Genomic DNA, 24394 nt, shown 5'->3' on the forward strand with positions numbered 1-24394 from the left:
TGTCACGACGAACTCGTCGCTGAAGTCTCATTAAGCCATTGTACTTTAGTACCTGACTGCGGAAGCCTTCGTCTGTATCATATAGAGAGGATCACCGTTCGTATGAACAGACTCTTCATGACAATGAGTTACAGTAGTTAATACAGAATCCCCTTCAACTTCTAATAAAGCAGCTCAACACCTAGCAAGGGTGATGCCGCGACTCATGAACATGACTACCGTGGAAGCTGATCGGGCCAGCAACGGACTTCCTCTGCAGAACACGACGTCAGGAAGATCCCAGGGATTCACTTCGCTTGGACGTCAACCATTTTGCACTCCAATGCCAAGAATGTGCATCCAAAATGAGATATTGCGAGTTGCTAGCCTGTTACAGCCCTGTAGATTCATGGCGCCGGCTGTTGCAGCTAGACGCTTACGCTAGTTCCTGGTGGTAGGCGTGGCTTGTCTCTAAGTTGTGAAGACTCAGCAACCTTGTCTTCAGCTGCATCTGCGCTGGGATCGGCCAACCTCTCAGTACTCCCCTATATTGGCTTTGTGATACACAGCATCAACTTCGTTGACAGAGTTCGACGTTGTGTTCATTAGGTATTGTGACCTTATGTTAAAGTCCCATATAACAGAAACTGACAGGTATCCCTTGCGCAAGATATTAAGCTCGTAGGGGTGGATGTATGTCTTGAATAGACAGGACATCGACTGACACTGTCCACAATAGAAACACATTCCCCGAATGCTAATAAGTATTCTAGAAGTTTGGGGAAATGATCTTCGACGGCGTTGGGGCCGTTGCAGCCTTCAGTGATGTTGTCAGTTGCTGAGCCTGGCGCCTGACTCGCATGCCGAATGCGTATTGGAAGAATTACCTTGTCAGACTAAAAGAATTCGGTTCTTTCCATTGATAGGTCACTACCGAGCCCAATTTAGCCATGGGTGACGACCACCACCACAAGAGACATTCTGGGCATGCTCGTATTGGTACGAAAACTAACGGGCTCTTGTAGCTGAAACTTAAACAACCACCATCATAACGGCGCCTTCCTTTGGATCTTGACTAACAGGTGCATCATCCTCGTCTTTGTTACCGTGCACTATTTTGTCTCCCTGGCCAGTGACCAGATACTATACCGCCTGTTAGTTGCAGCTATGGACAGTCCCTTGTCTCCCCAGGCATTTCCCGCCGACGGTTCATATAGATAGCTTCCCCGGCAGGCTACTGGCATGACTAGATCCTTATATGAATGCATTGGCGCTGGACCATGCTCTTTGGAATGATATAATTTGACTCTGAAGTCTCTGACATCAAACCCGGAGACAGAAAGGTTGATTGAGATACGACTTATATGGCCTTGTTCCCCGGTTTTCTGTCACTGCATTCCATCACGAAATCACAAAACGTGAGAGGACGCAGCTTAGCGCCTCGTTTACCACTACTGTTCTTCCACCCAATACAGCTGTCTGTCATTCTCTCAGAGGAACCTGTGTCCATCTTCTCGCTCATTTGGACGGATTTGGTGCAGCCTTGGCAATGTGAAAAGTATTCATATATGAAGAACTGCTTTGAGCTTCCAGGAACAGACGCTTGATCCTGAAACCTGCCACCAAATGCCACTACAATTGAAGAAGACTCGCAATTACAACTAGGGAGGACCGTCGTTTCGACAACAACAAGAAGAAGAAGAAGACTCATCGCAAAACCATCATGGCGGGAGATGACTTGTCAGGGGCATTGCTCGCATCATCGATAACGGTCATTTCTCTTACTACGGTGTTTATTGGTACTCGCTTATGGATCAGATCCAGCCTGAAGACGATTGGTACAGATGACTGTAAGGCCTGAGCGATTTGAAGACTTCAGCAATGACAGGACTGACAATTTAACAGACTTGATTACAGCAGCATGGGTAATATTTCTTAGATGACGAGACCATGTCTCGCGTACTTTTACAACACCACTAACATGGGATCGGTAGGCATTTTTGACAGGACTCTGTGCATGCACAATTCTCTGTAAGTTTCGCGCACTCCAACTTAATATGGTGGAGGGGACGGACTGACATGAAATAGCTGCGAAAGTGGGATTCGGGAAGCATATGAATGAAGTGTCGAACCAAGATCTTCAGAAATTCCTCAGAGTGAGTGGTTATTTTGCCCCAATCTTGATCCTTCTGCTAACCGCTCTTCATAGTATACGACAGGATGCTCCGCGACCTTTAGCATTGGTATCGGCTGTGCAAAATCGTCATTCGCCGTGCTATATCTTCGAATTAACCCTCAGCCTGTTCTTCGGATCCTTAATAAATGCCTTATTGTCTTCCTAGCAATGCAGGCTATAGAGGAAGCGCTCATTGTTATCCTTCAATGTCGGCCTGTTATGGCAGCTTATGTAGTACCCCGTCCAGCACACGCCAAATGTCTTGATCTTCGTGTTCTCTGGTGGTGTACGGTGAGTCGCCAAAAAAACATGTGTGAGAGCTTCGTGTATTAAAGAATTCTCAACAGTTTGTATTCAACATGTGTACCGACTTGTTCCTCTTTATCCAACCTATTCCTGCGATGTGGAGGTTGCATCTTCCTGTGGCAAAGAGGCTGGGCTTGATTGCCATGTTATCCCTTGGTTTATTGTAAGTTGGCACTCTCTTCTGTTGCAGCCTTAACTTACCACGAAAGGGTTTGCATCACTTCGATTATCCGCATCATTTTTGTCACTCGAATTGGACCCGATGCTACTTGTAAGTCATGTGAAACAACTTCTTCACCGCTTCTAACAATGTCTAGATGAATTCGCCGAGCCCATGATATGGTCCCAAGTTGAATTGGCCTCTCTCGTCGTATGTTCCACAATCCCATGTCTTCGCCAGGTCATTCAAAAGGTCCCCTGGCTCAACCATGCCTTGGGACTCTCGAGTGGCCGAAGAAGCTCGAATAATTACTATGGATGGAGCGGCTCCAAGAAGACAGGAGGATCTATCCCGCTCAAAAGCTACAATCAGAACCATAAGGATGGCTACCTAAAGAGCAAGTCAAAAGGCAACACCGCATATGGATTGACGAGTCACGCTATTGGCGGTGCACATACCAAGAATGATAGCACGGAAGAAATTTTCCCATACAAAACCGACGGCAATGGTGCTATTTTGGTTACTCATGAGATGGCTCGAGATATCGAGTCACATACTTCCTCAGCAGCACCTTCGATAGCACATGTCGACGACTGCGAGATAGGAGATAATAAGGGGACATGAAAAGGGGACCGGGCTATCGATAGTTATTAAACTGTTAATGTTAGTAGGTGGTAGTGTCAAAATTATATATTCATATAACTATTCATTTCAATATAAACACATAATAAGTCTATTGACTCGTTGGAAACCCGTTGTTCTCCTTAGAACCTGCTTGACTTATACTAGCACTGTCACATACACTGTACGCGGACTGTGTCACCACTTTCCCGCGGGGAAGTTACTCCTCTAATCAACACCAGCTTCAGCACACTCCGCGGAAAGTATTCTCCATCAACTTACACCGAGACATCTTCCATTTTGGCTACAACATACCAAAATGCAACAGGGAACTTCCAATGAACGACCGTACAGGTCCCATCTTCGGCCGGCCTGTATTCCATGCCGAAAACGCAAGTCTCGCTGCCAGTCCGAGGCATCTTCCAGCTGCTGTCTCATGTGCAGGGCACACCGCACGGATTGCATCTTTCCCACGGAGCCTCGCTCAAGTTCTCAAACTCCTCGGCGTCGGAGACAAGCAAGGCTGTCGACAACTAGAAGTCCCCGTCAGATCAGCCTGGCACCTGGGCCCCCGGCAGTATCCGCCTTAGACAATTCTACTATCGAGCAGGCAGTTTCTGTTGTAGAATCAGCCTTGACTTCAGCGCCTAACAGTTCGTCGAGAAACACCACCTCTCATGAGCACCAAGTGTCCAACGTCTCTCCCACTGTGCCAAGAAGCACAGAATGGGCCCAACAAAACGCTCAATCGGAGGAGTCACCTTTGGCATTGGGCTCAAACGACGAGCAACCACATAATCTTCACATAGTTGGGCCAGCAGTCACTTCCGATAACCAGGTTTTGTCGGACTACCTATCTTCCATGCCCAGTGCCTCAAGAGGTTCACGGATTATCAGGCCAGCCATAGGCACTAGGTCTCGACCTGTGCTGTTTACTGCTGTACAGAAACGACCAGTTGGGTTGGATTCGAACCTCAGTTTCGCAGAGGAAAGATTGCAGCTTATAGAGAAGATATTGGAGCATTTTACCAGTGATCTTCTCGACGTGTAAGTCTTTGACAGATTGGGGCTACAATTACTAATAACGCTCAGTTATTTTGACAAGGCTAATTCTTGCTTTCCTCTTCTTGACGAAGCACATTTCCGTAAGCAATATAGAGAGAACAAATCTGCCATATCGCCAGCGCTTCTCAGTGGACTGTACGCCCACTCGATAACCTTCTGGAATAGCTCTCCTATTCTTTCCCGTCATCGATGTCCTGACGGGCGCTTCATCTGGAATCTTGCGACTGAGGCAGCTTATTCCCAGATACATAGATCTCCTGGAATCTCCACGATAGAAGCCTTGATTCTGAATATCAGTGGTCGCGAAGTGACTGCTCTGATAGGAAATGGCGTTTTGTTGGCGTCCTCAGTCGCTATGGCACATTCACTGGGTCTCAACCACAGCCCAATATCCTGGGAAATACCGCAGTCTGAGAAGAACCTAAGAATGAAGATATGGTGGGCTTTGTTGATTCACGATAAATGGTACGTTAACGCCACGCACAAAACCCCCCTTTGTAGCTCTAACGTGTAGACAGGTTGAGTCTTTCGCATGGAACCCCGCCGCTTATCTCTCCGACTCTAAACGATGTGCCCCAGCCTCTCATCGAAAACCTTTGTGGAGAGGGATCTTCTTCAGAGCAGGCCCTCAATGCTTCAGTGTACATCGCTCTAGTTGGCTTGACCGAGGTTCTGGACTTACACTTGAGACACGTCCATCAATTCAGCCTTTCAGATGAATCTACAGATACGACACATCTAGAATTGGCACTGAATAATTGGATAGAGACTCTAAGTGACGAGATCCGCCGGGTTGTCATTCGTGGAAACAACCTAAAAATTCCTGGTGCTGCCAACCTTCGCCTGTCATATCTGACAGTCAGACTCCTATTGCAGAGAATCGAACTTGAAGCTGAGAAGCGAGTTCGTGATACAGGGGATAGTCGCCTGCTAAACCGTTATATGCAAGCTCGGAGAACTGCAGAGGACATTCTCATCTTAACTCAGGAATTACAGCCCGAACATTTGGCTGATTGCTGGTTGCCAAGCAGCGCTTTTGCATTTTCGACAACCGTTAGCTTCCTTCTCCGATGCGCACTAGAGACAGAAAACTCAACAGCCGGATTGGTTCAAAGCAGCTCATTGAAGATAGCCTCGGACTTATTGTCGGCTCTTCGTGAACACAAAGAGAAGCATGCTTGGGATTTGGGTGATATCTGCTTGGCCCAACATGCGGACGTTGTTGAGAAGCTACGCGCCATGACACCGCCTGAAGACCCAAGTGCTGAAGAGGCTTTGGACTTTTCCAGCTTTGCCATGGCGGAGCCTTCTTACCTCGATCAGCTTTTCCCAAGTTTATGGGATCCTCTGCAGAATGTGTGGTGAACACAGCAATTCTTTTCCGCGGAAAACTTGACGGGGTTCATATCGGCCCAGCCGCATAAGCAAGCCTGTGCTCATTACTTACAGCTACTCAGTAAACCCAGTGATACTGTTTCTCGACTTTTTGGGAAGAACATTGTGCCTAAAATTGTGCATCGACACTGCAATGTGAATGCATAGGTCCCAACTTAGGATAGAGAACAGGGCCAATGTCCAACTAATCGACGCAACACTTCCTGTTTGTTTCACGAGAGTCTGAAAAATTAATGTTGAATGACTTCAAACATTACTGTATATACTCTTGCTATAAGTACATATGACGAGAGACACCGTGGCGCTGTTGAACAATACAGCCCCTGAATATTGGTAATAGAACTAGACAATTGAAACCCGACACACCAGTGATAGATTTCGCCATTAAATACAAGAGTAATGAACACCATTTAGGAAATATCAGCTCCTGTATTTCTATCAAAACCTCTCCTCCCACACCAAGCAAGGTTCTGTCTGGACTACTCAGCGACGGTAAAACTCGATACAAAGATAGGGGCTGGAGTTGACAGATAGTGCACTGGTGATAATCACATCATATCTGACAGTTCACTCAAAACATTCAACATCAAACAGCGGGAGGTTCATCGGAAAGTTACTTCAGGTATGTAGATGGTTATGGTTTCAACAAGAACTGAGATTGACAACTTGATGAGTGTGTCTATAGTGAGCCGAACGATAGCAAGAAGTTCATGAACGAGCAGTGATTTTTTTCTTTCTAATAAAATGCCTCGGACATGACACCTTCTAAAATTGTATGAATGGTCCAGAATGCTGGCAGGTGGGTTCATGCCTCCTGAGTTGGATGATCGAACGTTCACCTCAAAACTCCACGACTCACTTGAGCCTGGAGCATCCACGGGATCAGCCCGTAAAATAACTAGAAATGAGTAATAGTTGTCTCTTGGCTTGGATCTAAGCATGTATCAGACCATCTCCTCGGGGCTGGTATTTCCTTTGAAGCTCTTACGGTCGGGATGCACAAACTTTGCCAACGAGCAATCCCAGCTCCAATCCTCTTCGTAGATACTCGCCTCAGCTCTAGCAACTCTTACTGCGAAAGAGTCGTCATTGTAGTCTGGAAAAGTATCATAATATGTAAGCTCATAAATCTTTTTGATCGCAACCCCGATGGGAACGCCTTTGCAGAGCGACATCTCGCGACACTCTTCGCAATGCACATAGATGGGTAACTTCGGTTCGGCGCAACAAAGGCGTACGCAGCGTTGCTCCTGAATTAATCGAGCGCGCATAGTATCTTCGAGAGCGGCGCGGCCAGGGAGAAATCCTTCTCGATTTAGATGGTACACACACCAGTTCCGTTCTTCGCCTCCGAGAAAGGCTTCGATTTCGTCTTTTCCCATCTGGGACTCACAGGCTTCGCATACCTTATTCTCGCCATGTTTGGGGTAGAAGTTGCAGTGTGGGCACCGACTTTTAGGTCGGTCGCCAAAAATGTTAGGGGAGTCCATGATGATGGTTGTTTCGTGATCCATGAGTGCAACACTGGAGCTAGTGAGGTTTCTAGTTTGGAAAGTGACGTTAGTATCAGCTTTACAATATTTCATTTTTGGCGATAAAGAGGCAACGTAAAACGTAAATGGCATTAACTAGAAAGTCTGGGTATATATAGTCGTAAATCATATCTTCCGCTGCAAGTGAACAAACGCATTACGCCTTGAAACCATGCGAGATAATGAACAGCCTCCTCTCCTCTTTGTCCTGCTAGAAAAAAGTGCGTAGACGTTGTGTTGTTGTTAGTGAACAAAGGAATAAAATGCAATGATCGTAGTAATCGTGCGCGGTAGTGGTCAAGCGCCAATCTGAGGTTATCGTTCTTCTTCGTATCTCTTTTCTCGTCATCTTTCGGATCGTCATAACATCGTCTTTTCCGTGTCGGCATGCGCAAAGTGGTAGGGAGCGTATTTTGCGGAAGTGGTTGCTGATCGTATCGTTTTGAGTTGGTGATTGACTTTAACTCGCTTAACAAGAGCCATAGTGATGACGCCCAAAACCATAAGAACTTCAATGACGAGAAGGCCGATGTAAACGATGTTGAGGATTTCTTGCTCGCGCAAGTAAGCAATAGTGGTCATGCTGCCGGGCAGCGGTGCGGAGCTGGGAACGAGAGGCATGGCAGGTTTCTGATCTCTTTGTTAGCGCTGAGTTGTCAAAGAGACTCCAAGAATTGAATTACCTTTACTTTTTCCCAACCTGCGAAATCAAAAACTTTTAAACAATATCTGTATACTACTCTCCTCCACTGAGCGAGAACAGCCGATATTTGAAAGAGTGAAAAGGTGAGCACGAGAGCGGTGAAATCACCAACAGAGGTGAGGCCAACAAAACTGGGAATATGGGTTCTTTTTAGTTTGTTTCCTTGGCGCGAAACAATTGCCTATAGTGCGCTCCTTCCAAGGTTAGAAGTTGATAGTGACTGGGCTAGGGTTGCAAATTTCAATCAATGCGGTCTGGGGGAGGCGAGAACCGCTTTGACCGCCTGGAAGCCCGTGAAGGATCCCGTTTAAATACGAGAGGGGCGTCATGGAAAGCCCGTAATCAATACTTTAATGCAGTGAGATATACGAATATGACTGCAACGTTGGTTGCAACGTTGGCTGTTTAGTGAGCGCCACGGGAACATCAAGTTTCCTCTGGTTCTTTGAGACTGCCCCTTCGTTCTGCTCATTTGATAAGATGGGAACGAGTCTGTCTTTTCGTCTGAGCAAGGATGATGACGACCCTTGTCAATGGAGGCGATCGCCAAGTTGGCGTGTGACCCCCAACGCTTGTCTAACGAAGCGGGAGAGTGGGCTGAAGGAGCAACTTTGCCATATGAGGAAGCGTTTAAAAGAGAGTGGCGAGGCATCACAGAAGGTGTTGTCGCGTGATAATGAGGTTGTTGATATATCTGATGCCAGGCAATGCTGGCCATAGTGGAATAGATATCATGGCATGATAATAGCATGAGCTTTTCCCCTGCGAACGAACCACTAGTTCGAGGTTCATAAACGAGGGTTGTTGCAAATTGATGAGGACGGAAATTGAAGTCGCATTGGAAAAATCCATCAGCGCTTGATGGACAGGGGTTGATGCGATGGGATGGAGACGGATGAGTTGGCGTTAAAATCCAGCAAAGGCGGTGTTGAAGAGCAGATGATTTAGCAAGGGCAATTGAATTCAATGGTGTAAGTTGACTTTAATTGAGTATGATGAGTCGATAAACATGTATATTCATACCTTATCACACGTTAGTTGTCTTGAGCATTTTGATACGCCAAGGGGAGATTAAATTAGGAACTCACGGTACCTAACCCACCGAACGGGAACTACTGTACAGAGAGAGTATTAGCGCCCAGATTAATGATGCTAAACCCAACACATGAAGCGTCTCCGAATGACACAGTTACAGTTCCAAAAGCAGGAACAGAGGTAAACGCCTCAGAATGAAGGCGGTGATATTTAATTTTCCATTACGCGTATCAAGACGCGTAAACAGTAAATCTCGTGGTGTTGTTTGTATGGCTTATGAGCATAATGTTGAGAGGGTACCGAATAAGCCTCGATGATCATATGCAAAGACGATCAGATCAAAAAAGAAAAGGGGTCCTTCACATGTGAAAGAAGGAAAGCAAATCATTCTTCTGCAACTTGATTTGATCTGAGACTGTCTCATCACCTCGCCACAAGAGACGACGCAAGGGCAGCCATAGTGACAGCTTCTAGTTTGTTCTCCAAGAGATCAATCTCAACAATTCATGATCCTGCTAGAAGGTACTTGTCACACCACCTATACTGTGCGCGAGGTCATGTAGCTTTCATCAAGTATATCATGCCATCACACATGGCACCCGTCGATGACGTCACTCTCTGCCCCGCAGTGAGTTAAGCGTCTGAGCTCGAGGGAATGAGGGAGCCGCCTCCACACAAGCTCCTGCTCACACTGTCACTGCCTCGTTGCCTCGTCACGATCTATCACGGTGTCGTCATTCCTGCTTTCTATTTGCCTTGACTCTTTAAAAACACTTGCCTGCCCTTTGCTACCTTCAAACTTCAACAGAACAAGCTTGATACCCCTCATTAACCGCACCAAACCACAAACACAACCACACATTCATCATGTCTGCCAACTCTACTATCAACGTCAAGAACATCGCTTCGTCCACTAGTGACAGCGAGATCAAGGACTTCTTCAGCTTCTGGTAAGCTCTCCTCGCTTTCACTTTCCGTGCTTCACAGCTAACGTCCTCCAGTGGTAAGATCGCTGATCTCAAGGTCACCCAAGAGGGCGAGACCAAGTCCGCTGAGGTTATCTTCGAGAAGGAGACTGCCAAGAAGACTGCTCTTCTCCTCAACAACACCCAACTCGGTCCCAACCATCTTGAGGTCACCAGCGCTGGTGCTGACGGCGAAGACGATGTCCACCAAGCCACCAAGAACGCTGACCGCGACTCCGATGAGATCACCCAAGAGGAGAAGCCCCGCGCCCGCATCCTGGCCGAGTACCTTGCCCACGGTTATGTCGTAGGCGACGCCGCCATCCAGCGTGCCCTCGACCTCGATGCCGCTCACAACGTCTCCAACCGCTTCTTCTCTACCCTCCAGGGTCTCGACCAGAAGTACCACGCTACCGACCGAGCCAAGGCCACCGATGAGAGCTATGGTATCACCCAACGCGCCAACAGCCTCTGGCTCGGCCTCAGCTCTTACTTTGAGAAGGCCTCCAACACACCCACCGGCAAGAAGATTGCTGAGTTCTACACTGAGGGCAGCCGACAAGTCCAGGAGGTGCACGCTGAGGCTCGTCGCCTTGCTGATCTCAAGAAGGAGGAGCACGGTGGAAGCGCCTACAAGGCTGCTGGTCTCGAGAAGGTCTTCGGCAAGGAGAAGACTTCCGGTACCGCCGCTCCTGAGGCTGGTCAGGGCAGTCTTGGAACATCAGTTCCTGCCGCCTCTGCCGACAACGTTCCCAATGTGAGCGCTCCTGAGGGTGGTGAGAAGCACTAAGCTATCAAAATTGGGGAGATGTAAAGTAATGAGGAAGCAATGGGGTATTTCTTGAGCTCTGATGAGACATTCATATGACGGCTTGTTGCAGCCTGTTAGTTAACGAATTGTTACGACTTTTACGCATGTCACAATCAATAAATTCGAGATGAATTCTACCGTTTACTTTTGATCGTGAGTAGTAATCTCGCAAGTAGGATGAAAGGCTACAGCTTGAGAACGATGACATGTGAAAGTGGCAATTTTGTGATTCATAAAACGCCTAACGATGTCTCTACTTCATTCACAAGTAACTTATAGGCATTACGCATTCACAGACATGTTCAATGGGAGATGAGGACAGTGATTTAAATGAAGCGACTATTTCAGTCGTGGTTTATTAGTTCTATGCATTCCCTTGTCCATCAATTCATAACCATCGTGCTATCGTTTGTTCTATTCCCATGTTAGAACTGTTCCATCGAGCTTATTCTTTTGGCTTGACTGACTATTTCTTCTCGGTCTTGGAGAACTTCTCATCCACAATATCGTCGGTGAGACCCTTGGGGTTCGATGAGAGGTTCTGCAGATAGTTAGCATCATGTTCGAAAACTGGAATTGGCGGTTTTCTTGCCTCAAGCTGGCTCTTAGGGTCCTTGTCATCAGTCTTGTTGATGCCGTGACCAGAGGCAGGTGGATCCTGCTGCTGGCGACCGCTCTGCTGCTCAGGAGCTGGTGATTGACGTCCCTCAGGCATGATTGCTGTGATTTTTGGTATGTGAAGAGGTTCGGGATTGAGTTATTGTTGAAGAGTTTGTTTGAATGTGGAATGGTCTCAGATGAGGAAGAGTGAGAGGTTAAGTACGAGAAGTGGAAAACAATGATTGCAAGTTGACGTCGAAGGTGGGATTCTATGCCGTCATAGGGGGATTACATCATGGGCAGGAGGGAGATCGAGATGGTGTTTTTTTTGATGGAGTAACGATGCGAGCCAATGATTTACAGAAAGAGGGTCGAGATACGGGCCGTTTGTGGTTTTGATTCAGGAACAGTGAGAAGCTGCTGATAAGTTGTTCTCAGTAAGTGTGAAGCTGTCAGAGCTTGTTGGTGATTTGAAGCTCCCCCACTTTCTTGTATTGGGAGTTTCTGGAGTTTATTATGCTTACTATGAGGTTGGTTAATGGTGACAAATATTGATAAGAATCACTCAGAGGTTGATAATCATCCATCAGTTCAGATATTCTTTAATTGTTCATTTCACTGCGTCTGTTAACTCATGGTTGGAATACTCATGGAAGCTCGTTCGATCAAGCTTCAAGCTTGTAGGTATTAATGCTGCTAGCCTCACTGGATCGTGATTTAAAAACAGTGCTTAGCCAACTCGTCACCAACAACATGATGGGCAATTGTTCGATCTAACAAAACTGGTTTAGTAACCCAGCTAACTGCTACCACGAATTTAGTAGAAAGCGATGGAGCCTGAAATGAAAGTGTTATTATCTTCTCCAGGGTAGGCAGCATCCATTTATCAAACATCCTTCATACCACAGTTTCAAGACCCCGCCATCCCAGCCAGTCGGAATCTTTCAGGGACTTCTAGGGAGCATCCAGTGTTTTAGCGTCCACCACACCGGTGCAAATGGGCCCATGCTAGTGACCGGCCCGCTGGACCCCGCTCGCCCCGTCGGTGACGGTGACGGTCATGAACAACGCGCCAAAGCTTCACCTCAACATTCAACTACGCGTTACTTTTACCTTTTCACAAAGCTCAGAAAACGACCAACTTTCCATACCAAATAAGAACCTCATGACCGGCATGCCGGATTTAAACTCAGTCCCTCCCTCTCCACATACTCTTGCGGCCTCTCGTCGCCAGTCTTCAACACAGATGGCTACTCCGCCAGCCCCAGCTTCGCCATCTCTCAACATCCTCCCTTCCAACCAGAATACGGTGAACCCGTCGCATTCGCCTTCTCTTCCATCGCCCGTGTTAAATGCTTCGCAACCGACTTATCATGCTCCATCAAATGTTCTAGCTGAGCCTGGTGTTGGTCCGGGACCTGGACCGATAAGACATCCTCGTCCGTTGACCGCCGCCGAGCTTCATCTCCAGCTTGAAAAAGAGCAAGAGGCCGTTGTGAGTACAAGATGTAAACCGTGATGTGGCAGCTATATCTAATATCTTTAGGTTAACCGGCTGACCCGTGAACTTTCCCTCCTTCGAGCTGCCCAGAACGCTTCCGTCGTTTCCAACACCTCCTCTACCTCTGCCGGCAACTCAACCCACGATGTACCCGAACAGTCTCTCCTTTCAGGCTCAGGTTTCTCAATCCCAACGGCTCGACATCATCGAACATCCTCGACCACGTCTCAGAGCTTTGGAAACCAACAGTTATCGTCGTCCTACGAAGCACGAATCCATGCCCCTCGTCCATCCCAGGCTACCCCTCTCTCACGGCAGGATAGTACCGCCTCTCGAAGGAGCCTAACAAATTCTCCCGGACCGCAGCACAGCAGCCTCGATCCATCCAACTATTTCCAGCACCAGAGAATTCCCCCACCTACGTCGATCCCACCGAGTTCAGTTGGTGCAACCCCTGGAAGTATGAGCGAGCAATTAAGCCCCGGGTTGATGCCTGCGACCATGCGTTACGAGGAGACAGCATATTACAGAAACGAACTTGAGACTGCCAAGAAAGAGAATGATGCTCTCAAGCGAAAGATTAGAGAATTAGAGAGACAGGTCCGCCAACGAAGAGCCAGTGATGCAAGCCGTCCCAGAAGTGGAAGCGCAAGCACCAGTGCCAGCGTGAGCGTTACCCCTGCTGGAGGAGCCAGCATAGCAGGCCCTCGAGAGGGATTGCCCATTAGACCAGGCGGTGAGCGGGAACGAGGCATGACGACACAGAGTATTGCTAGTGTAGCCAGTGTTGGTGTTGGTGTACCCGAGGAGGAACTCAAGGTTGGAGAGAGTGCTGCTAGTGCTGGAGTTGCACAGGGTCAGTAATGACCCGACACGATACTCACGAGGCACTCCGCTTCTATTAACTTATATAAATGCAAGGCCAAAAGGCCATGAAATCACGATTAGAAACTGGCGTTGGATGCGGTTAGAGTTATGCCAATAGTGTAATATGCTATTCGAATCAAAATGTGTCGCTTTTCTATACTGAAACCATGAACATCAGTTCAACTCACTAATATATCCCTTTGTTTTCCAGCTCCATGTAATTGGCGACTCCGAGGGACCCCAAGCAATCTCCCAAGATAAACTCTGCCACATGGACTATAACTATTCCCAGACTAGTCGTCACACTGCTTGCACTTCACGGCCATCCCATTATTCTGAGGCCATTTTATTGAGGTCGACTCAGCCTTCTGCTCGACAGTTCCCCAATACTCATACTCGAAGGGATTCCACGCGGCAAACGGATCGAAGTGCTGAGGGTCCCTGCTGTTGATATAGCTGAGTACCGCGCTCTCTGGAACAATCCGAGGTTTCTCGACAACTACTTGCTCCCCACCTGGATATGACTCATCCAGGAGTTCAACCCTTGGGTGGCTCTCATGCGCTGGAAAGACAGCGAACCGATGAAGATGAACATCAGGGCACAAAGCAGCAAACTTGATGATGCGAATAACTTCCGGGTCGCTGCGGCAGTTGTGACGCATGATGTGTCGTAGAGTTGTCGAATGCCGTCGAATGAACGTCTTAAAAGGGTTGGTGGAGAATGTGAATTGGATGAAGGTGAGCTTGAGGGTTTTGAGATTTTTCCCTCTTCCGCGGAAGATATGCTCCAACTGCCAACCGGAGTGAATAAGAGGACGACCGACAGATCCAATCTGATCTATTCGTCTCCATCTGACTGACAACTCCTGCAGATTGACAGTTCCCTCGAGAAAGTAAACAAGTCTATCACCGAGTTGTTCATAGCACTTCCATTTGCCGCCAGCGGTGTCAGTCTGCAGACCAAGTGTTGTGAGTCCTCGCAAGGCAGTCCTCCACCCCCAGGGGATCTTGGGATATATCCAATCGGTCTCTCTGCCAAACGGCGGAGCGGCACACGAGCTCAGCCTTGAAAGTTGGGGGCTGCTTTGCCTGCGGGTACATATTTTCGGTATCAACTTGATCATCTCTTCAGGAGGACCCCAAGTTGCCTTGACCTTGGACAAGAACCAATGCATATAGTTCAGAGGGTCCTGACACCTGAGAGTTGTGATCCGAGACGAAGACCGGCATAGAGCAGGGAGTATGGCATACACGAGCCCGTCAATATGCTCCTTTGTGGCAGTTCTACTGATAGGACCCAACTCAGACGTAAAAGTGTGCAGGTTGGGCAGAGAATCGACACAAGCCAGGAACTTGTGTCGATAGTTTTTGGCGTATTCCTGATAATTGTCTTCTGTAAAGACTTGTCCCCATCTGTCCCTGTGCGTGTAACAACTTTGGGCAGTGGTGAAGACAAGTTCTTGTACATGATAAGGATAAGTCGACGAAACCGCCTGCAGTCTCTCAATATCCCTTTGAGCGAATGTGACCCGAATGGCTCTGAACAAACGAGACGGAATTACTCCATCGAGGTGAGGCCAGCAGAGACGAATAGAAGCAAGAGAGTCTGCAGGTAGTTGGTCGATAATTATGTCTGTCAGTTCTGGGGGGGAGATTCTCGAACCGCGCAAGCTGAAGGGTGGGTGAAGGCTCGACCATCTTGTTCTGAAGAGGATATTAATAAGTTTGAACCAATATCTCACGATCTCATTGACGAATATTAGAATACCGGCTTAAGAAATTAATAAGAACGAGATATTGAATGAGTATGAATGGGGGAGCAGTATGCCTTCTTCGAGATTGACTAAACAGTGGCGCCTTTGCACTTACCACCCACAGTAGACTTGTCGGATGATCACAGATGAGTTACTTGGAATACTCATGCAGACGCAGATTCCAGCTCAAATTCGGAAGACTTATGCATGATGCCGATATGAGCATATGTATGCACCCGAAAGGAAGGAGAATGATATTCACGTTCTTATCCTCTCTTAATGCCTAGTAGTGCTTTACCGAACAGCATAGAGATATGTGCCAACAGGCTTGAGGAAGAATTTGAAATAAAACGACATCATTCTGCAATAATTTACGGCCTTGTTGGGAGAATTTGGTGATCGCGGTGGCTTGCATTCAGAGACTGAAACTCCAAGGTTGCTGGGGTAAACGGACATAGCGTCGGATAGCAACAGGAAAAGCAAGGAGATTAGAGACAACTCAACACTAGAAACATTTCCCACCTGTAAGCTTGCTAACTGGGGGCGGGGGAGTTTTGAGATGAAAACGGCTGCCTGCTTTTGAGGATATTGTTATATACTGTGTTTGCTTATTATTTGGCAACGGGAAGCTGCATGGAGTTGATTCAAGTATACAAGGCTCACTAGGATGTCAGTTGCGTATCGAACAGTGCAGTATTTGGTGTTCTAGTGAAGAATATACTGTTTCTAGCATGCACCGACGCCAACATGTAGATGAGAAAACAGTCTTGTTTGAGATTTACGATGGAACAGAGCGGACGTTTGCGTTGCCCGTCTTGACCGTTCGGAAAACTAAAGTGGAAACTAGTCGTGAAATTTAATACTTGAGGACTGAGAATCGCATATTCATGGAAGTTCAAAGAGCGCGAGTTTCGGAGCAAGGGTACCTCGAAGTTATTACGGTCGGATGCAAGACATTGACAGGGATGTTTATGCAGGGTATCATATAACAAGTCTATTATCGACATGTATTTCAGCAATGACTCAAGAGAAGAGTATATATCATGAGGAACTCAAGATTGTCCAAACATAACATAGTCACTCTCACCTTGCTAATGTTTGGGCAGCTAGTTTATTGAGAGTGTAGTTAAGCAATAAGCTAGCAAAGAAACACCAATCAGAACTCAATGTTTTGTGTAGCAACTTGATACAGGTGAACCCCAATCATGTTCCAAACGAACAAGCATGACTCATTCTGGTAAAAAGTCCAATTCCTCAACTCAAATGAGTGAGCATGTGTGAGCAAAAGTTGATTTGTGCTGATGTCCAAATGCTCCCACACCAGTCGTAGCAAGCAATTGATAGTGAATGTGGCATAGTTTGCTGACGTTTAAACAGACATCTGAACGTCTTCATCTTTCTTGACATTCTGTTGAGAATGCTGATCGCAAGCGTAGTCGCCATTGTTGTCAGCATCCTTCTCGACGATGATGATGCTTTCATCAAGCTCTTTAGAACCATCAACGGGTACTTTGACAACCTCAACAGATTGTCTCAACACCATGGCGCCATTCTTGTCAAACGAGATCAAGAGCCCAGCGTCCCTCAGACACTCCTTAATCTCGCTCTCAATACCAGTCTTGTGCGGAAGCTTTCTCGCCATAGACAGAATCCTCTTACACTGAGCTTTCTGCTCCAAGCTTGGAATAATCTTGTACGCAGCTCGAAGAGCAACGACGGAAATACGGTTGGCAGAAACTTTGCGACGCAGGGCGCAAATCAGATTGGCAACTTGGAAATTGCGACGGGTAAGCTTTGCCTCAGAAGCGCAAACTTGTTTCTGACTTGACTCATATTTGGCTTGCAAGTCCTTGAGCTGCTTACGCAACTCGCTCAGATCGTCCCTATAAATACCCGCATCGACCTTCACCTTGTCGAGGAGGACATGCAGGCCCAAAATCTCAGAGTCTTTCTGTTCGAGCTTGGCTTCGTAGAGAATGCGAAGGTCTCTGAGCATCTGAGCTTCGTTGGCGTGGAAGTCATTCTGGGCTCGGAGATTCTCTATCTCGTTCTTTTGTGCCGCGTCGCTTTTTCGAAGGTCGCCAAGTTCAGCGACCATTCCTGCAATTTGCTGAGCAAACATGGCCTCTGCCATCTTGATATTTTCTGGCAGCTGCCGAAGCTGTTGTATCACGAGTCTAGGCTAAGGTTAGTTCCTGACAAAGGTAGAAAATGATGAAAAGGGAAGAAAACTGACCGACGGTCGAGATACAGGCTCTCGTGCATGAATGCAAGAGTATGAAGGGGAAGTGAAGTTTAAATACCTTGGAGGTGGAAAAAGATACTATGATCGTGAGGTGAATCACACTGGCACTGCAGTGTCAATAGAAGTAGCCCCCATACGACAAACCCCCAACTCACATATTGTTATTCTTGATCACTGAAGGACATTGAAATGGCCCTCAAACAGTAAGTAAATCAGTGTTATATTTGCGCATTGTTCTGACCGTCATTAAGAGAAGTTAACCAACAACACTGTTGAGTTTGAGGCTTAGCAAACGCAGATTGATCAACTGTCACTTTTTCACTCACAAGACCACACTACACTTTCTCAATACTTGAACTTTATTTCAGAAGGAATGTAGGGGTACTAAAGGTCTATAAGCTTGGCCGGAAAGCTTGCTGGTCTGAGAATCCCCAAGGCGGTTGAGAACCCATCTTCAAACGGAGAAACTCTGGTCACAGAGGAGTATCAAAAAGCCTCACATATATTAACAAAGCACGAAATGTTTATTTTGACATTCGTTCTCTCAGCTTTCATCCTGGCGAGCGATGTTTCAAGTCTCTACTTTGAACATGATCAGTTTGAGCTTATCCACAAATAACAGATGGCCACTATGTACTCGCACATCTCGTCATGAAGCCATTCAATCACCGTAACAACATATAAGTGGCAGCGGCTCCAGTGGAGAAGAGAAGAGGGCCGGACATTTTCTTTTCCCCAATCAACTCATCCAAAGGGCAAGCAAATTGCCACCGAACTGGAGATGATCCATCTGATGGTATTCAATCGAGCCAACAAGCTATAACTCAGAAGAAAATTCTGGTACCCATTGCTGTTCGACTATACGCGGAACAATCCCACGACTCTGGTCCCTGGACTCCCATGGATCCTTTAGCACACCGCACCATAATCAGGGGGTTCTGTCGAGACAATGTCCTCCACTATCTGTATATCACCATACTATATTTTACATTATTTTCATCAAGATCATGTTCGCGACAGATCCTGGGAGTGATGGACCCGGGATCAAAACCAAAGTCATTCAATTCGCTGATGCCGCAGGCTCCCTTCTGGAACTGTTCCAGGACTCGAGTGAGTTTTGGAATTTAAGAGGGATGAAACTATTCAAAGCCCGTTGACGAACTCCGGAGCCCCTGGACAATGGGCTCCGGGTTCTCGACCACTCACGCTTTATCGCCGATGCCCTTCGACGCGACCTTCAACTGCCCAAGACGCCAGAGGCTTTCGAAGTTCCAGTGAGAGCCCGATGCCAACTCTTGTCTCCAGCAATATCATACTGACTCTAGACAGATCCTTTATGGAAACCCAAACCCCACATCTCAGTTCCTGAATATCAGCCAGGTTGGACCCATCTCAGTCACTGTTAAGCAAAACATCCCATCATCTCTTGCACGACTTGGTAAGCCAGCAATATTACATTGTGGAAGTAGGCCTCTAACACTGTAACAGACCTCGACTCTTCTCTTGCAGAGAGGCGTCTTCAGTTTCACTATGGGAACGACGCATATCAATGCATGCGTTCTCAGCACACAAGTTGGCAGATTGTCGAGTAAGTCATGGCGCCTGATATAGAGTCGCTTCATAAATTATCTGTGCATATATGGCGTCTTAGATGTTGTTGAGAAAGCGCTGACAGAACGCCTGGAGAAAGGGTTCTCTTCTGTCTCTACAGTGACGAGCGCGGGCGACAGTTAAAGGGCGAGCATTCACGGCTATTGCCGTGGAACTCGAATCCGCCGATGCTCTCGTCGTCAAGCCGGTGCTTTGCATCACTATCACCTTCATCTCGGTTATCCCGAAGTTCTTTGGCGTTCTCAAAGCCAAGCCATCCGATCCCCTTTGTGTAAGTCTCCCCTCTACTCAACATCTTACCCTGCAACTCTCTATCGGCCGCTTTCGCGGACTGCCTCCCTTCCCTCGCGGACACCCCACTGGGAGATTCTTGAGTGAGTAATAACTTTGAAGAATCTGTAGTTTGGGTAAGAACTAACCCTTATAGATACAGCGTGCACTGCCCCATAAAAGACAGAGTTAAGACTTATCTCTCATCTTCTGCAATCCGGCATCGTTGGGTGCTGCTCGAGACTTCGTGATGTCAAGAGAACCACTGGGTGCTTCAGAATGTCTCGAACTCGGTACGATGGACATCCAGATCTCAATAAATCGGTTAAGGAAGGCTCTTCAGCAAAATACACTGAGAGTTCATTCTCCCAACGTTAAAGCTGGTAGATTGTTGAGTGACAGAAAAGAAAAGACCTAGAGACTGATGTTTGTTCCGCAAGTTAACACATCCGCCCCAATAATTCATACCCAGCAATCAAGACCTTCGAGTTCATTCCAAGGGCGTGGGATTCTTGTCTATTTGTTATATATACAGTATTTCATGTTGAATAATCTTCGTTTCCTTAAGACCTATTGTTTTGGCTTGAGTTCCACATCAATACCTCAAAGCAAACCTTTCAGTATTATAAAATAATCAAGCAGCAGATATATACGACTGGAGAGCTGTGAGTGATGGCTACCAGCACATTACCAGTCCGCGTTAAGACTCTGGCTAACTACAAATATATCAGCAAGCATATTCCCGACTAGATGGTCTACCAGACGCGTTCCATATAATGCAGCGCGCAGCCCTGGGTAGAACCAATGTATGAAAGGCTTTGGGGAGACCACGAACCCCTCACAAAGAAGAAAGTCATACGAGACCTTCGTCGAGATGGGCGCGACGTTCCAACCACTTCTGGACACCTCATCCGAATCTCGCACCATGGCCAAACTCTTCTATCGAGTCAACTGCCGTGCCGCCGCATGAACACCGAAGAAGAAGAAGACACAGCATCACAAGCAGACAAATCAACATGTTACCAGGAGTAGAAATATCCAGTCTGTAAGTCAAACTTCAATAAACGTCATGATTTGAGAAAAAAGCCTAACATAAACACGAGGGACATTGCCTTTGACCAGAAGTAATGTCATTGGCGGTTTCGACTATTGAACAGAGGAATAAATTGAGACAATACGCGCATCTCCCTATAAAGAAATACCTAAGGATAGTAATGAGGTTTGCAATTCGAGATAAAGAGGTGAGGGCACTATGGGCGGTTTCCGCAAGGATAAATAAAAGTGGACTGTATCTCAACAAGGGCAGATGAGTGTCTCGTAATTCTTAAGCCTATGTACAAGCTTAAAATAAATAGGAAATCACTACACTCCTTATAGTGTTGGTGTCATTCGAGTGTTGAATAAGCTATGTCCCGTCAGCGGCTTTAGAGTGGACGTGCAAGGTTGATGCACTGCCTCATTAAGCGGCGATGTTTAAAAGCCAGAGAGAACAACTTCCACTTCCTCCTTCGCATTCATTCTTACGAGGACCTCGTCTCTCCGCTCCTTTTCAAAGCAATCAGAGATAAAGAAAGCGCGATTTTTGTGCAAATTAATTGTCCATCACTTGAGGGGATGAGGGGGATCTGATGACCCCATACCGAACCATTACGCGGCCTCGACGCTCATTTTGAGTCCAAGCGACGAGACTTATACGGAATACGAACAGAAAAGGGAGCTTCGTCACGGAATAATCAACCATTTTAAAGGAGGATTCATATTCGTAAGAGGATTGTCACTCAATGGATTAATTTAAAAATATTCTCCGTCTTCAAACAAGTCCCCCTCAATGGATCTTTGCTTTGGCTTTGGGTGGCGGCGTAAGAGCCGACTAATCCAATTACTCATGGGGCCACGCAATGCCACGCAACGCATCGTCGCTCCTCACCATCAAAATCTTCCTCAGCTCCGCCCAGAAAATAATATACCCAAAATACCAGCAAATCCATTCCGTTCTCCCTCTGCCATGGAATCTTCAACATGAGACTCTTGCGGTTTAACCGTAAATTTTGAGTTGAAACACTTCCTTGACTATGACTGACATGATTGCAACAAGACAATGCCCCCACCACATCCCCCCGTGTTATCCACCACGCACGAACACGATCATATTGTCGATGCTTCTATTTTGAGCATCATAAAGCCACCGCTGCCAAGTCGACGGCCGAGAACTGCTCAGTCACCGAACAATGCCGAGGTCTTGGTACCGCCACTCATCGCTGGCGCTCTCGTTGCAGCTTTCGCTTCTGCCCTTGCCGATGGATTGAATAACGAACTTCTCACCCATTATTATCTCCCCGAGCAAAAGTTTCGCGTCAACATTGATAGGATATTGGATCGACTGTTGTCTGAGTTCACGTTGATGTTGTGGGATGAGCTGTGGGCTTTCTATTGTGACTCGAATCCGGACTCGACTGAGCAAATCAAGAAATTGTTCGATGGACCTGTGTGCCAACTTATATTGATCCTCAATGGACCTGAAACACCACGATGCTTGCTTGATAAGCTCGGCCCTGGTATATCGAGACGTCCGGCAACATGGTCCGAGTCGGCACGGGGCATTGAACTGCCAGTTGCTCTCCAACTCCTCTGCAGCTACTGGGATAGAGAATACCCAGCCCGCTCACCCAGGGGCACACCGAATGAGATTGCTGCTTCTCTCCATACCTACATCACCACAGGAAGGTCTGCGAGACATCTTATCTCAAGGATACGCGAAGTCTTGATCTCACCCCACTATGTGCAGATGCATCTCATGGAATCAGCTCTGTGGCACATCCTCATGAAACCCCCCTATCGACCCCCTGGAGACGGATTTCACGCCATCCAGTTCAAATTTGAGTGTCAACTCTTTGGCCCCCTTCAAGGTATCGGAGACCCCCAACTCGTCAAAATGGGCTCCTTGCCGGCTATTACTGGGACCGCCAATGACTGCGTCTATACCACGATATCTGAGTACACAGCTAAGCAATGGCCTAAGTGCGGCGAACTCCTCCTGGGTTGTATCGAAGACGCCGTCAAAGAAGCTTCAACGTCGAGTTGTGAGGGCCACTCATTCACCGGCATGTCGATTTGGGATGGTACCGAAAACCCATTCTTATGTCCTGGTCTACGTCTGCTGCATGTCGAAGTCGAGGATGGCTCAATACGGTTGACAGTATCAGCATGGACACACACCATGATTGAGATATTACAACAGATGGCGTGGACTTGTGCAGCACTAAGCTCCTCGCCATTTCAGGGTTCACTCTCTGAGAGTGCGGTTGAAGTGTCGGATTGGCAGTACATGGACGATTCCATCTTTGTCGAGTGTAATCTTTCGCATCGACCTGTGCCAGCAGGAGATGGCTCAGCGTGGCTAAAGCAATTAGAAGGGGCTGCTATTGCAAACGGGTTCCCGATAAATCATGTTAGGGCAGATTCTCAGATGACATAGAGCGGAGGTTATGAGGGCCAAAAGGCATGAGTGTATGATCAGAGCTTTTATTCTAGATGAAATGATACCCGTATTTAAGCATTCAATACTCGGTCAACAATTCAATCTTTAGGAGATTCAAGTAATAGTAGGATAAGAGGATCTCGTTTATTCTTTCTGTCTTTAAAGAAGGGTCATTGACAAAAATGGTCTCGCCCCTGGTAATGCCAGATTCAACCACCGCCTATCCTACTTCAAATCGTCTTTGTGGAAATCTTTGCCACCCATTCCAACAATAACCAACATGTCTTTGGAGGTTGTTGGCGTTGCTTGTTTGGGCACCCAGGCCGTAGATCGGAGGACGCGGGCAAAAATTCATGTGGCTTTCTGTAAATGCATTCTTCCCGACTTTGCACTTCTGAGTTGACGATCATAATAGCCTCGTCGCCTTCAGCATGCTGACTAATATCCAACAATTCAGGGCCATATGGATGTTGCTGAAGGCTCAAATTGCTTATGGTCTGGCAAAATAAGCGGATTTGCGTTACGTCTCATCATGCCGGTGTGTTGTTTATGGGTTATCCTTCATTGCGTAATCGAGTCCGGAAACGTGTCGGGCGAGAGCCAGCCAGACCAAATATGGCCTGTCCGTAAGAACATGGTTTCTGTTGAGAAGACGAAGAAGTATCTTAAGCGTTTTGGCAGGATATGCTTCAACTCGTGTGCCCATTAGTTAGGCTCTGAGGAGATACCATCAAATTGGTGGTAGTAATATTCGTTCGCGATGACCGTCGACCAGCCTCGAAACAACAGTACATAGGTCCACTACCAACGGCATCGTGGTGTTGCTCACTGATACATGACAGTGGTAACATAACGTTAAATTGAGGGGTTTCAAAGTAAATCCTGCCCTCCCACAAGCCCCGATTTCATGCTGTCGAACATGGCGACTTTTAGTGGCTTAGAAACGTGATGGCGATAGGATCAATATTCGGTCGACTTGTAATCAATTTCATAGCCTTGATATTTTTGTTAGCTAATGCTTCCAGTGGACATTTACAAAGCCAATTACCTCGTGATTCGTCGACCAAGTCTACCCAACCATTTATCTCCCTTCTCCTCCAGGGTAACACTAAAGCCAACTTCCCCCATCATCCTCCACAACTCTTGTAATCGTATACGGAACAGGCGTCATTGTAGATACGCAGTCGTCACATAATGATCGGAATTGGCGGTTCAGCTGCAATGGAATACTGTCTTCACTTGAACGGGCTGGAACGTCGATTGCGAGGATCTTCACGGATGGCTTGGCCGCATCATGATGCTTGTTACTGTCGCTCGAGA

General features: G+C 47.1%; 11 protein-coding genes across 13 annotated transcripts; 6 read left to right on the plus strand and 5 right to left on the minus strand.

The window, feature by feature from the left end:
- The first annotated feature begins 1643 nt into the window (after positions 1 to 1643).
- Positions 1644 to 3299, plus strand: FOXG_03452 (uncharacterized protein). The gene is made up of 8 exons (XM_018381190.1): positions 1644 to 1829; positions 1885 to 1904; positions 1974 to 2010; positions 2068 to 2135; positions 2189 to 2446; positions 2503 to 2624; positions 2671 to 2732; positions 2779 to 3299. The coding sequence occupies exons 1-8, from the start codon at positions 1703 to 1705 to the stop codon at positions 3243 to 3245; spliced, it is 1161 nt and encodes a 386-aa protein (XP_018237624.1). The 5' UTR covers positions 1644 to 1702; the 3' UTR covers positions 3246 to 3299.
- A 188-nt stretch (positions 3300 to 3487) lies between these two features.
- Positions 3488 to 6063, plus strand: FOXG_03453 (uncharacterized protein). The gene is made up of 3 exons (XM_018381191.1): positions 3488 to 4289; positions 4335 to 4772; positions 4826 to 6063. Exons 1-3 carry the CDS (start codon positions 3562 to 3564, stop codon positions 5670 to 5672), a joined length of 2013 nt encoding a protein of 670 aa, XP_018237625.1. The 5' UTR covers positions 3488 to 3561; the 3' UTR covers positions 5673 to 6063.
- Positions 6064 to 6297: 234 nt separating this feature from the next.
- Positions 6298 to 7327, minus strand: FOXG_03454 (uncharacterized protein; the record flags this gene model as incomplete). Its single annotated transcript, XM_018381192.1, has 1 exon — positions 6298 to 7327. The coding sequence occupies one exon, from the start codon at positions 7325 to 7327 to the stop codon at positions 6647 to 6649; it is 681 nt and encodes a 226-aa protein (XP_018237626.1). The 3' UTR covers positions 6298 to 6646.
- A 267-nt stretch (positions 7328 to 7594) lies between these two features.
- On the minus strand, positions 7595 to 7855 carry FOXG_03455 (uncharacterized protein; the record flags this gene model as incomplete). Its single annotated transcript, XM_018381193.1, has 1 exon — positions 7595 to 7855. One exon carries the CDS (start codon positions 7853 to 7855, stop codon positions 7595 to 7597), a length of 261 nt encoding a protein of 86 aa, XP_018237627.1.
- Positions 7856 to 8303: 448 nt separating this feature from the next.
- FOXG_03456 (uncharacterized protein) lies at positions 8304 to 12006 on the plus strand. The gene is made up of 2 exons (XM_018381194.1): positions 8304 to 9922; positions 9974 to 12006. The coding sequence occupies exons 1-2, from the start codon at positions 9840 to 9842 to the stop codon at positions 10725 to 10727; spliced, it is 837 nt and encodes a 278-aa protein (XP_018237628.1). The 5' UTR covers positions 8304 to 9839; the 3' UTR covers positions 10728 to 12006.
- On the minus strand, positions 10941 to 11971 carry FOXG_18560 (uncharacterized protein). Of its 3 annotated transcripts, XM_018398688.1 has the most exons (3): positions 11341 to 11878; positions 11216 to 11289; positions 11034 to 11162 (listed from the first exon to the last, which is right to left on the minus strand). In XM_018398688.1, coding segments are annotated over exons 1-3 (198 nt in total). In that variant the 5' UTR covers positions 11464 to 11878; the 3' UTR covers positions 11034 to 11161. The 3 variants fall into 3 exon arrangements, with proteins under 3 accessions (XP_018237629.1, XP_018237631.1, XP_018237630.1); XM_018398686.1 differs by having other exon boundaries at positions 10941 to 11162; positions 11216 to 11971; XM_018398687.1 differs by having other exon boundaries at positions 11034 to 11289.
- Positions 12007 to 12410: 404 nt separating the features above from the next.
- FOXG_03457 (uncharacterized protein) lies at positions 12411 to 13927 on the plus strand. Its single transcript, XM_018381195.1, has 2 exons — positions 12411 to 12843; positions 12895 to 13927. The coding sequence occupies exons 1-2, from the start codon at positions 12514 to 12516 to the stop codon at positions 13711 to 13713; spliced, it is 1149 nt and encodes a 382-aa protein (XP_018237632.1). The 5' UTR covers positions 12411 to 12513; the 3' UTR covers positions 13714 to 13927.
- Positions 13928 to 14009: 82 nt separating this feature from the next.
- On the minus strand, positions 14010 to 15926 carry FOXG_03458 (uncharacterized protein; the record flags this gene model as incomplete). Its single annotated transcript, XM_018381196.1, has 2 exons — positions 14010 to 15129; positions 15769 to 15926. The coding sequence occupies 2 exons, from the start codon at positions 15924 to 15926 to the stop codon at positions 14010 to 14012; spliced, it is 1278 nt and encodes a 425-aa protein (XP_018237633.1).
- Positions 15927 to 16839: 913 nt separating this feature from the next.
- Positions 16840 to 17604, minus strand: FOXG_03459 (uncharacterized protein; the record flags this gene model as incomplete). Its single annotated transcript, XM_018381197.1, has 1 exon — positions 16840 to 17604. One exon carries the CDS (start codon positions 17602 to 17604, stop codon positions 16840 to 16842), a length of 765 nt encoding a protein of 254 aa, XP_018237634.1.
- A 1182-nt stretch (positions 17605 to 18786) lies between these two features.
- FOXG_03460 (uncharacterized protein) lies at positions 18787 to 19307 on the plus strand (the record flags this gene model as incomplete). Its single annotated transcript, XM_018381198.1, has 4 exons — positions 18787 to 18825; positions 18885 to 18989; positions 19045 to 19153; positions 19204 to 19307. The coding sequence occupies 4 exons, from the start codon at positions 18787 to 18789 to the stop codon at positions 19305 to 19307; spliced, it is 357 nt and encodes a 118-aa protein (XP_018237635.1).
- A 1679-nt stretch (positions 19308 to 20986) lies between these two features.
- On the plus strand, positions 20987 to 23210 carry FOXG_03461 (uncharacterized protein). The gene has a single exon (XM_018381199.1). The coding sequence runs from the start codon at positions 21695 to 21697 to the stop codon at positions 23069 to 23071; it is 1377 nt and encodes a 458-aa protein (XP_018237636.1). The 5' UTR covers positions 20987 to 21694; the 3' UTR covers positions 23072 to 23210.
- The last annotated feature ends 1184 nt before the right edge of the window (positions 23211 to 24394 follow it).

The sequence above is a fragment of the Fusarium oxysporum genome, chromosome 8 (assembly GCF_000149955.1).
Source record: "Fusarium oxysporum f. sp. lycopersici 4287 chromosome 8, whole genome shotgun sequence".
NCBI classification, from domain to species: domain Eukaryota; kingdom Fungi; phylum Ascomycota; class Sordariomycetes; order Hypocreales; family Nectriaceae; genus Fusarium; species Fusarium oxysporum.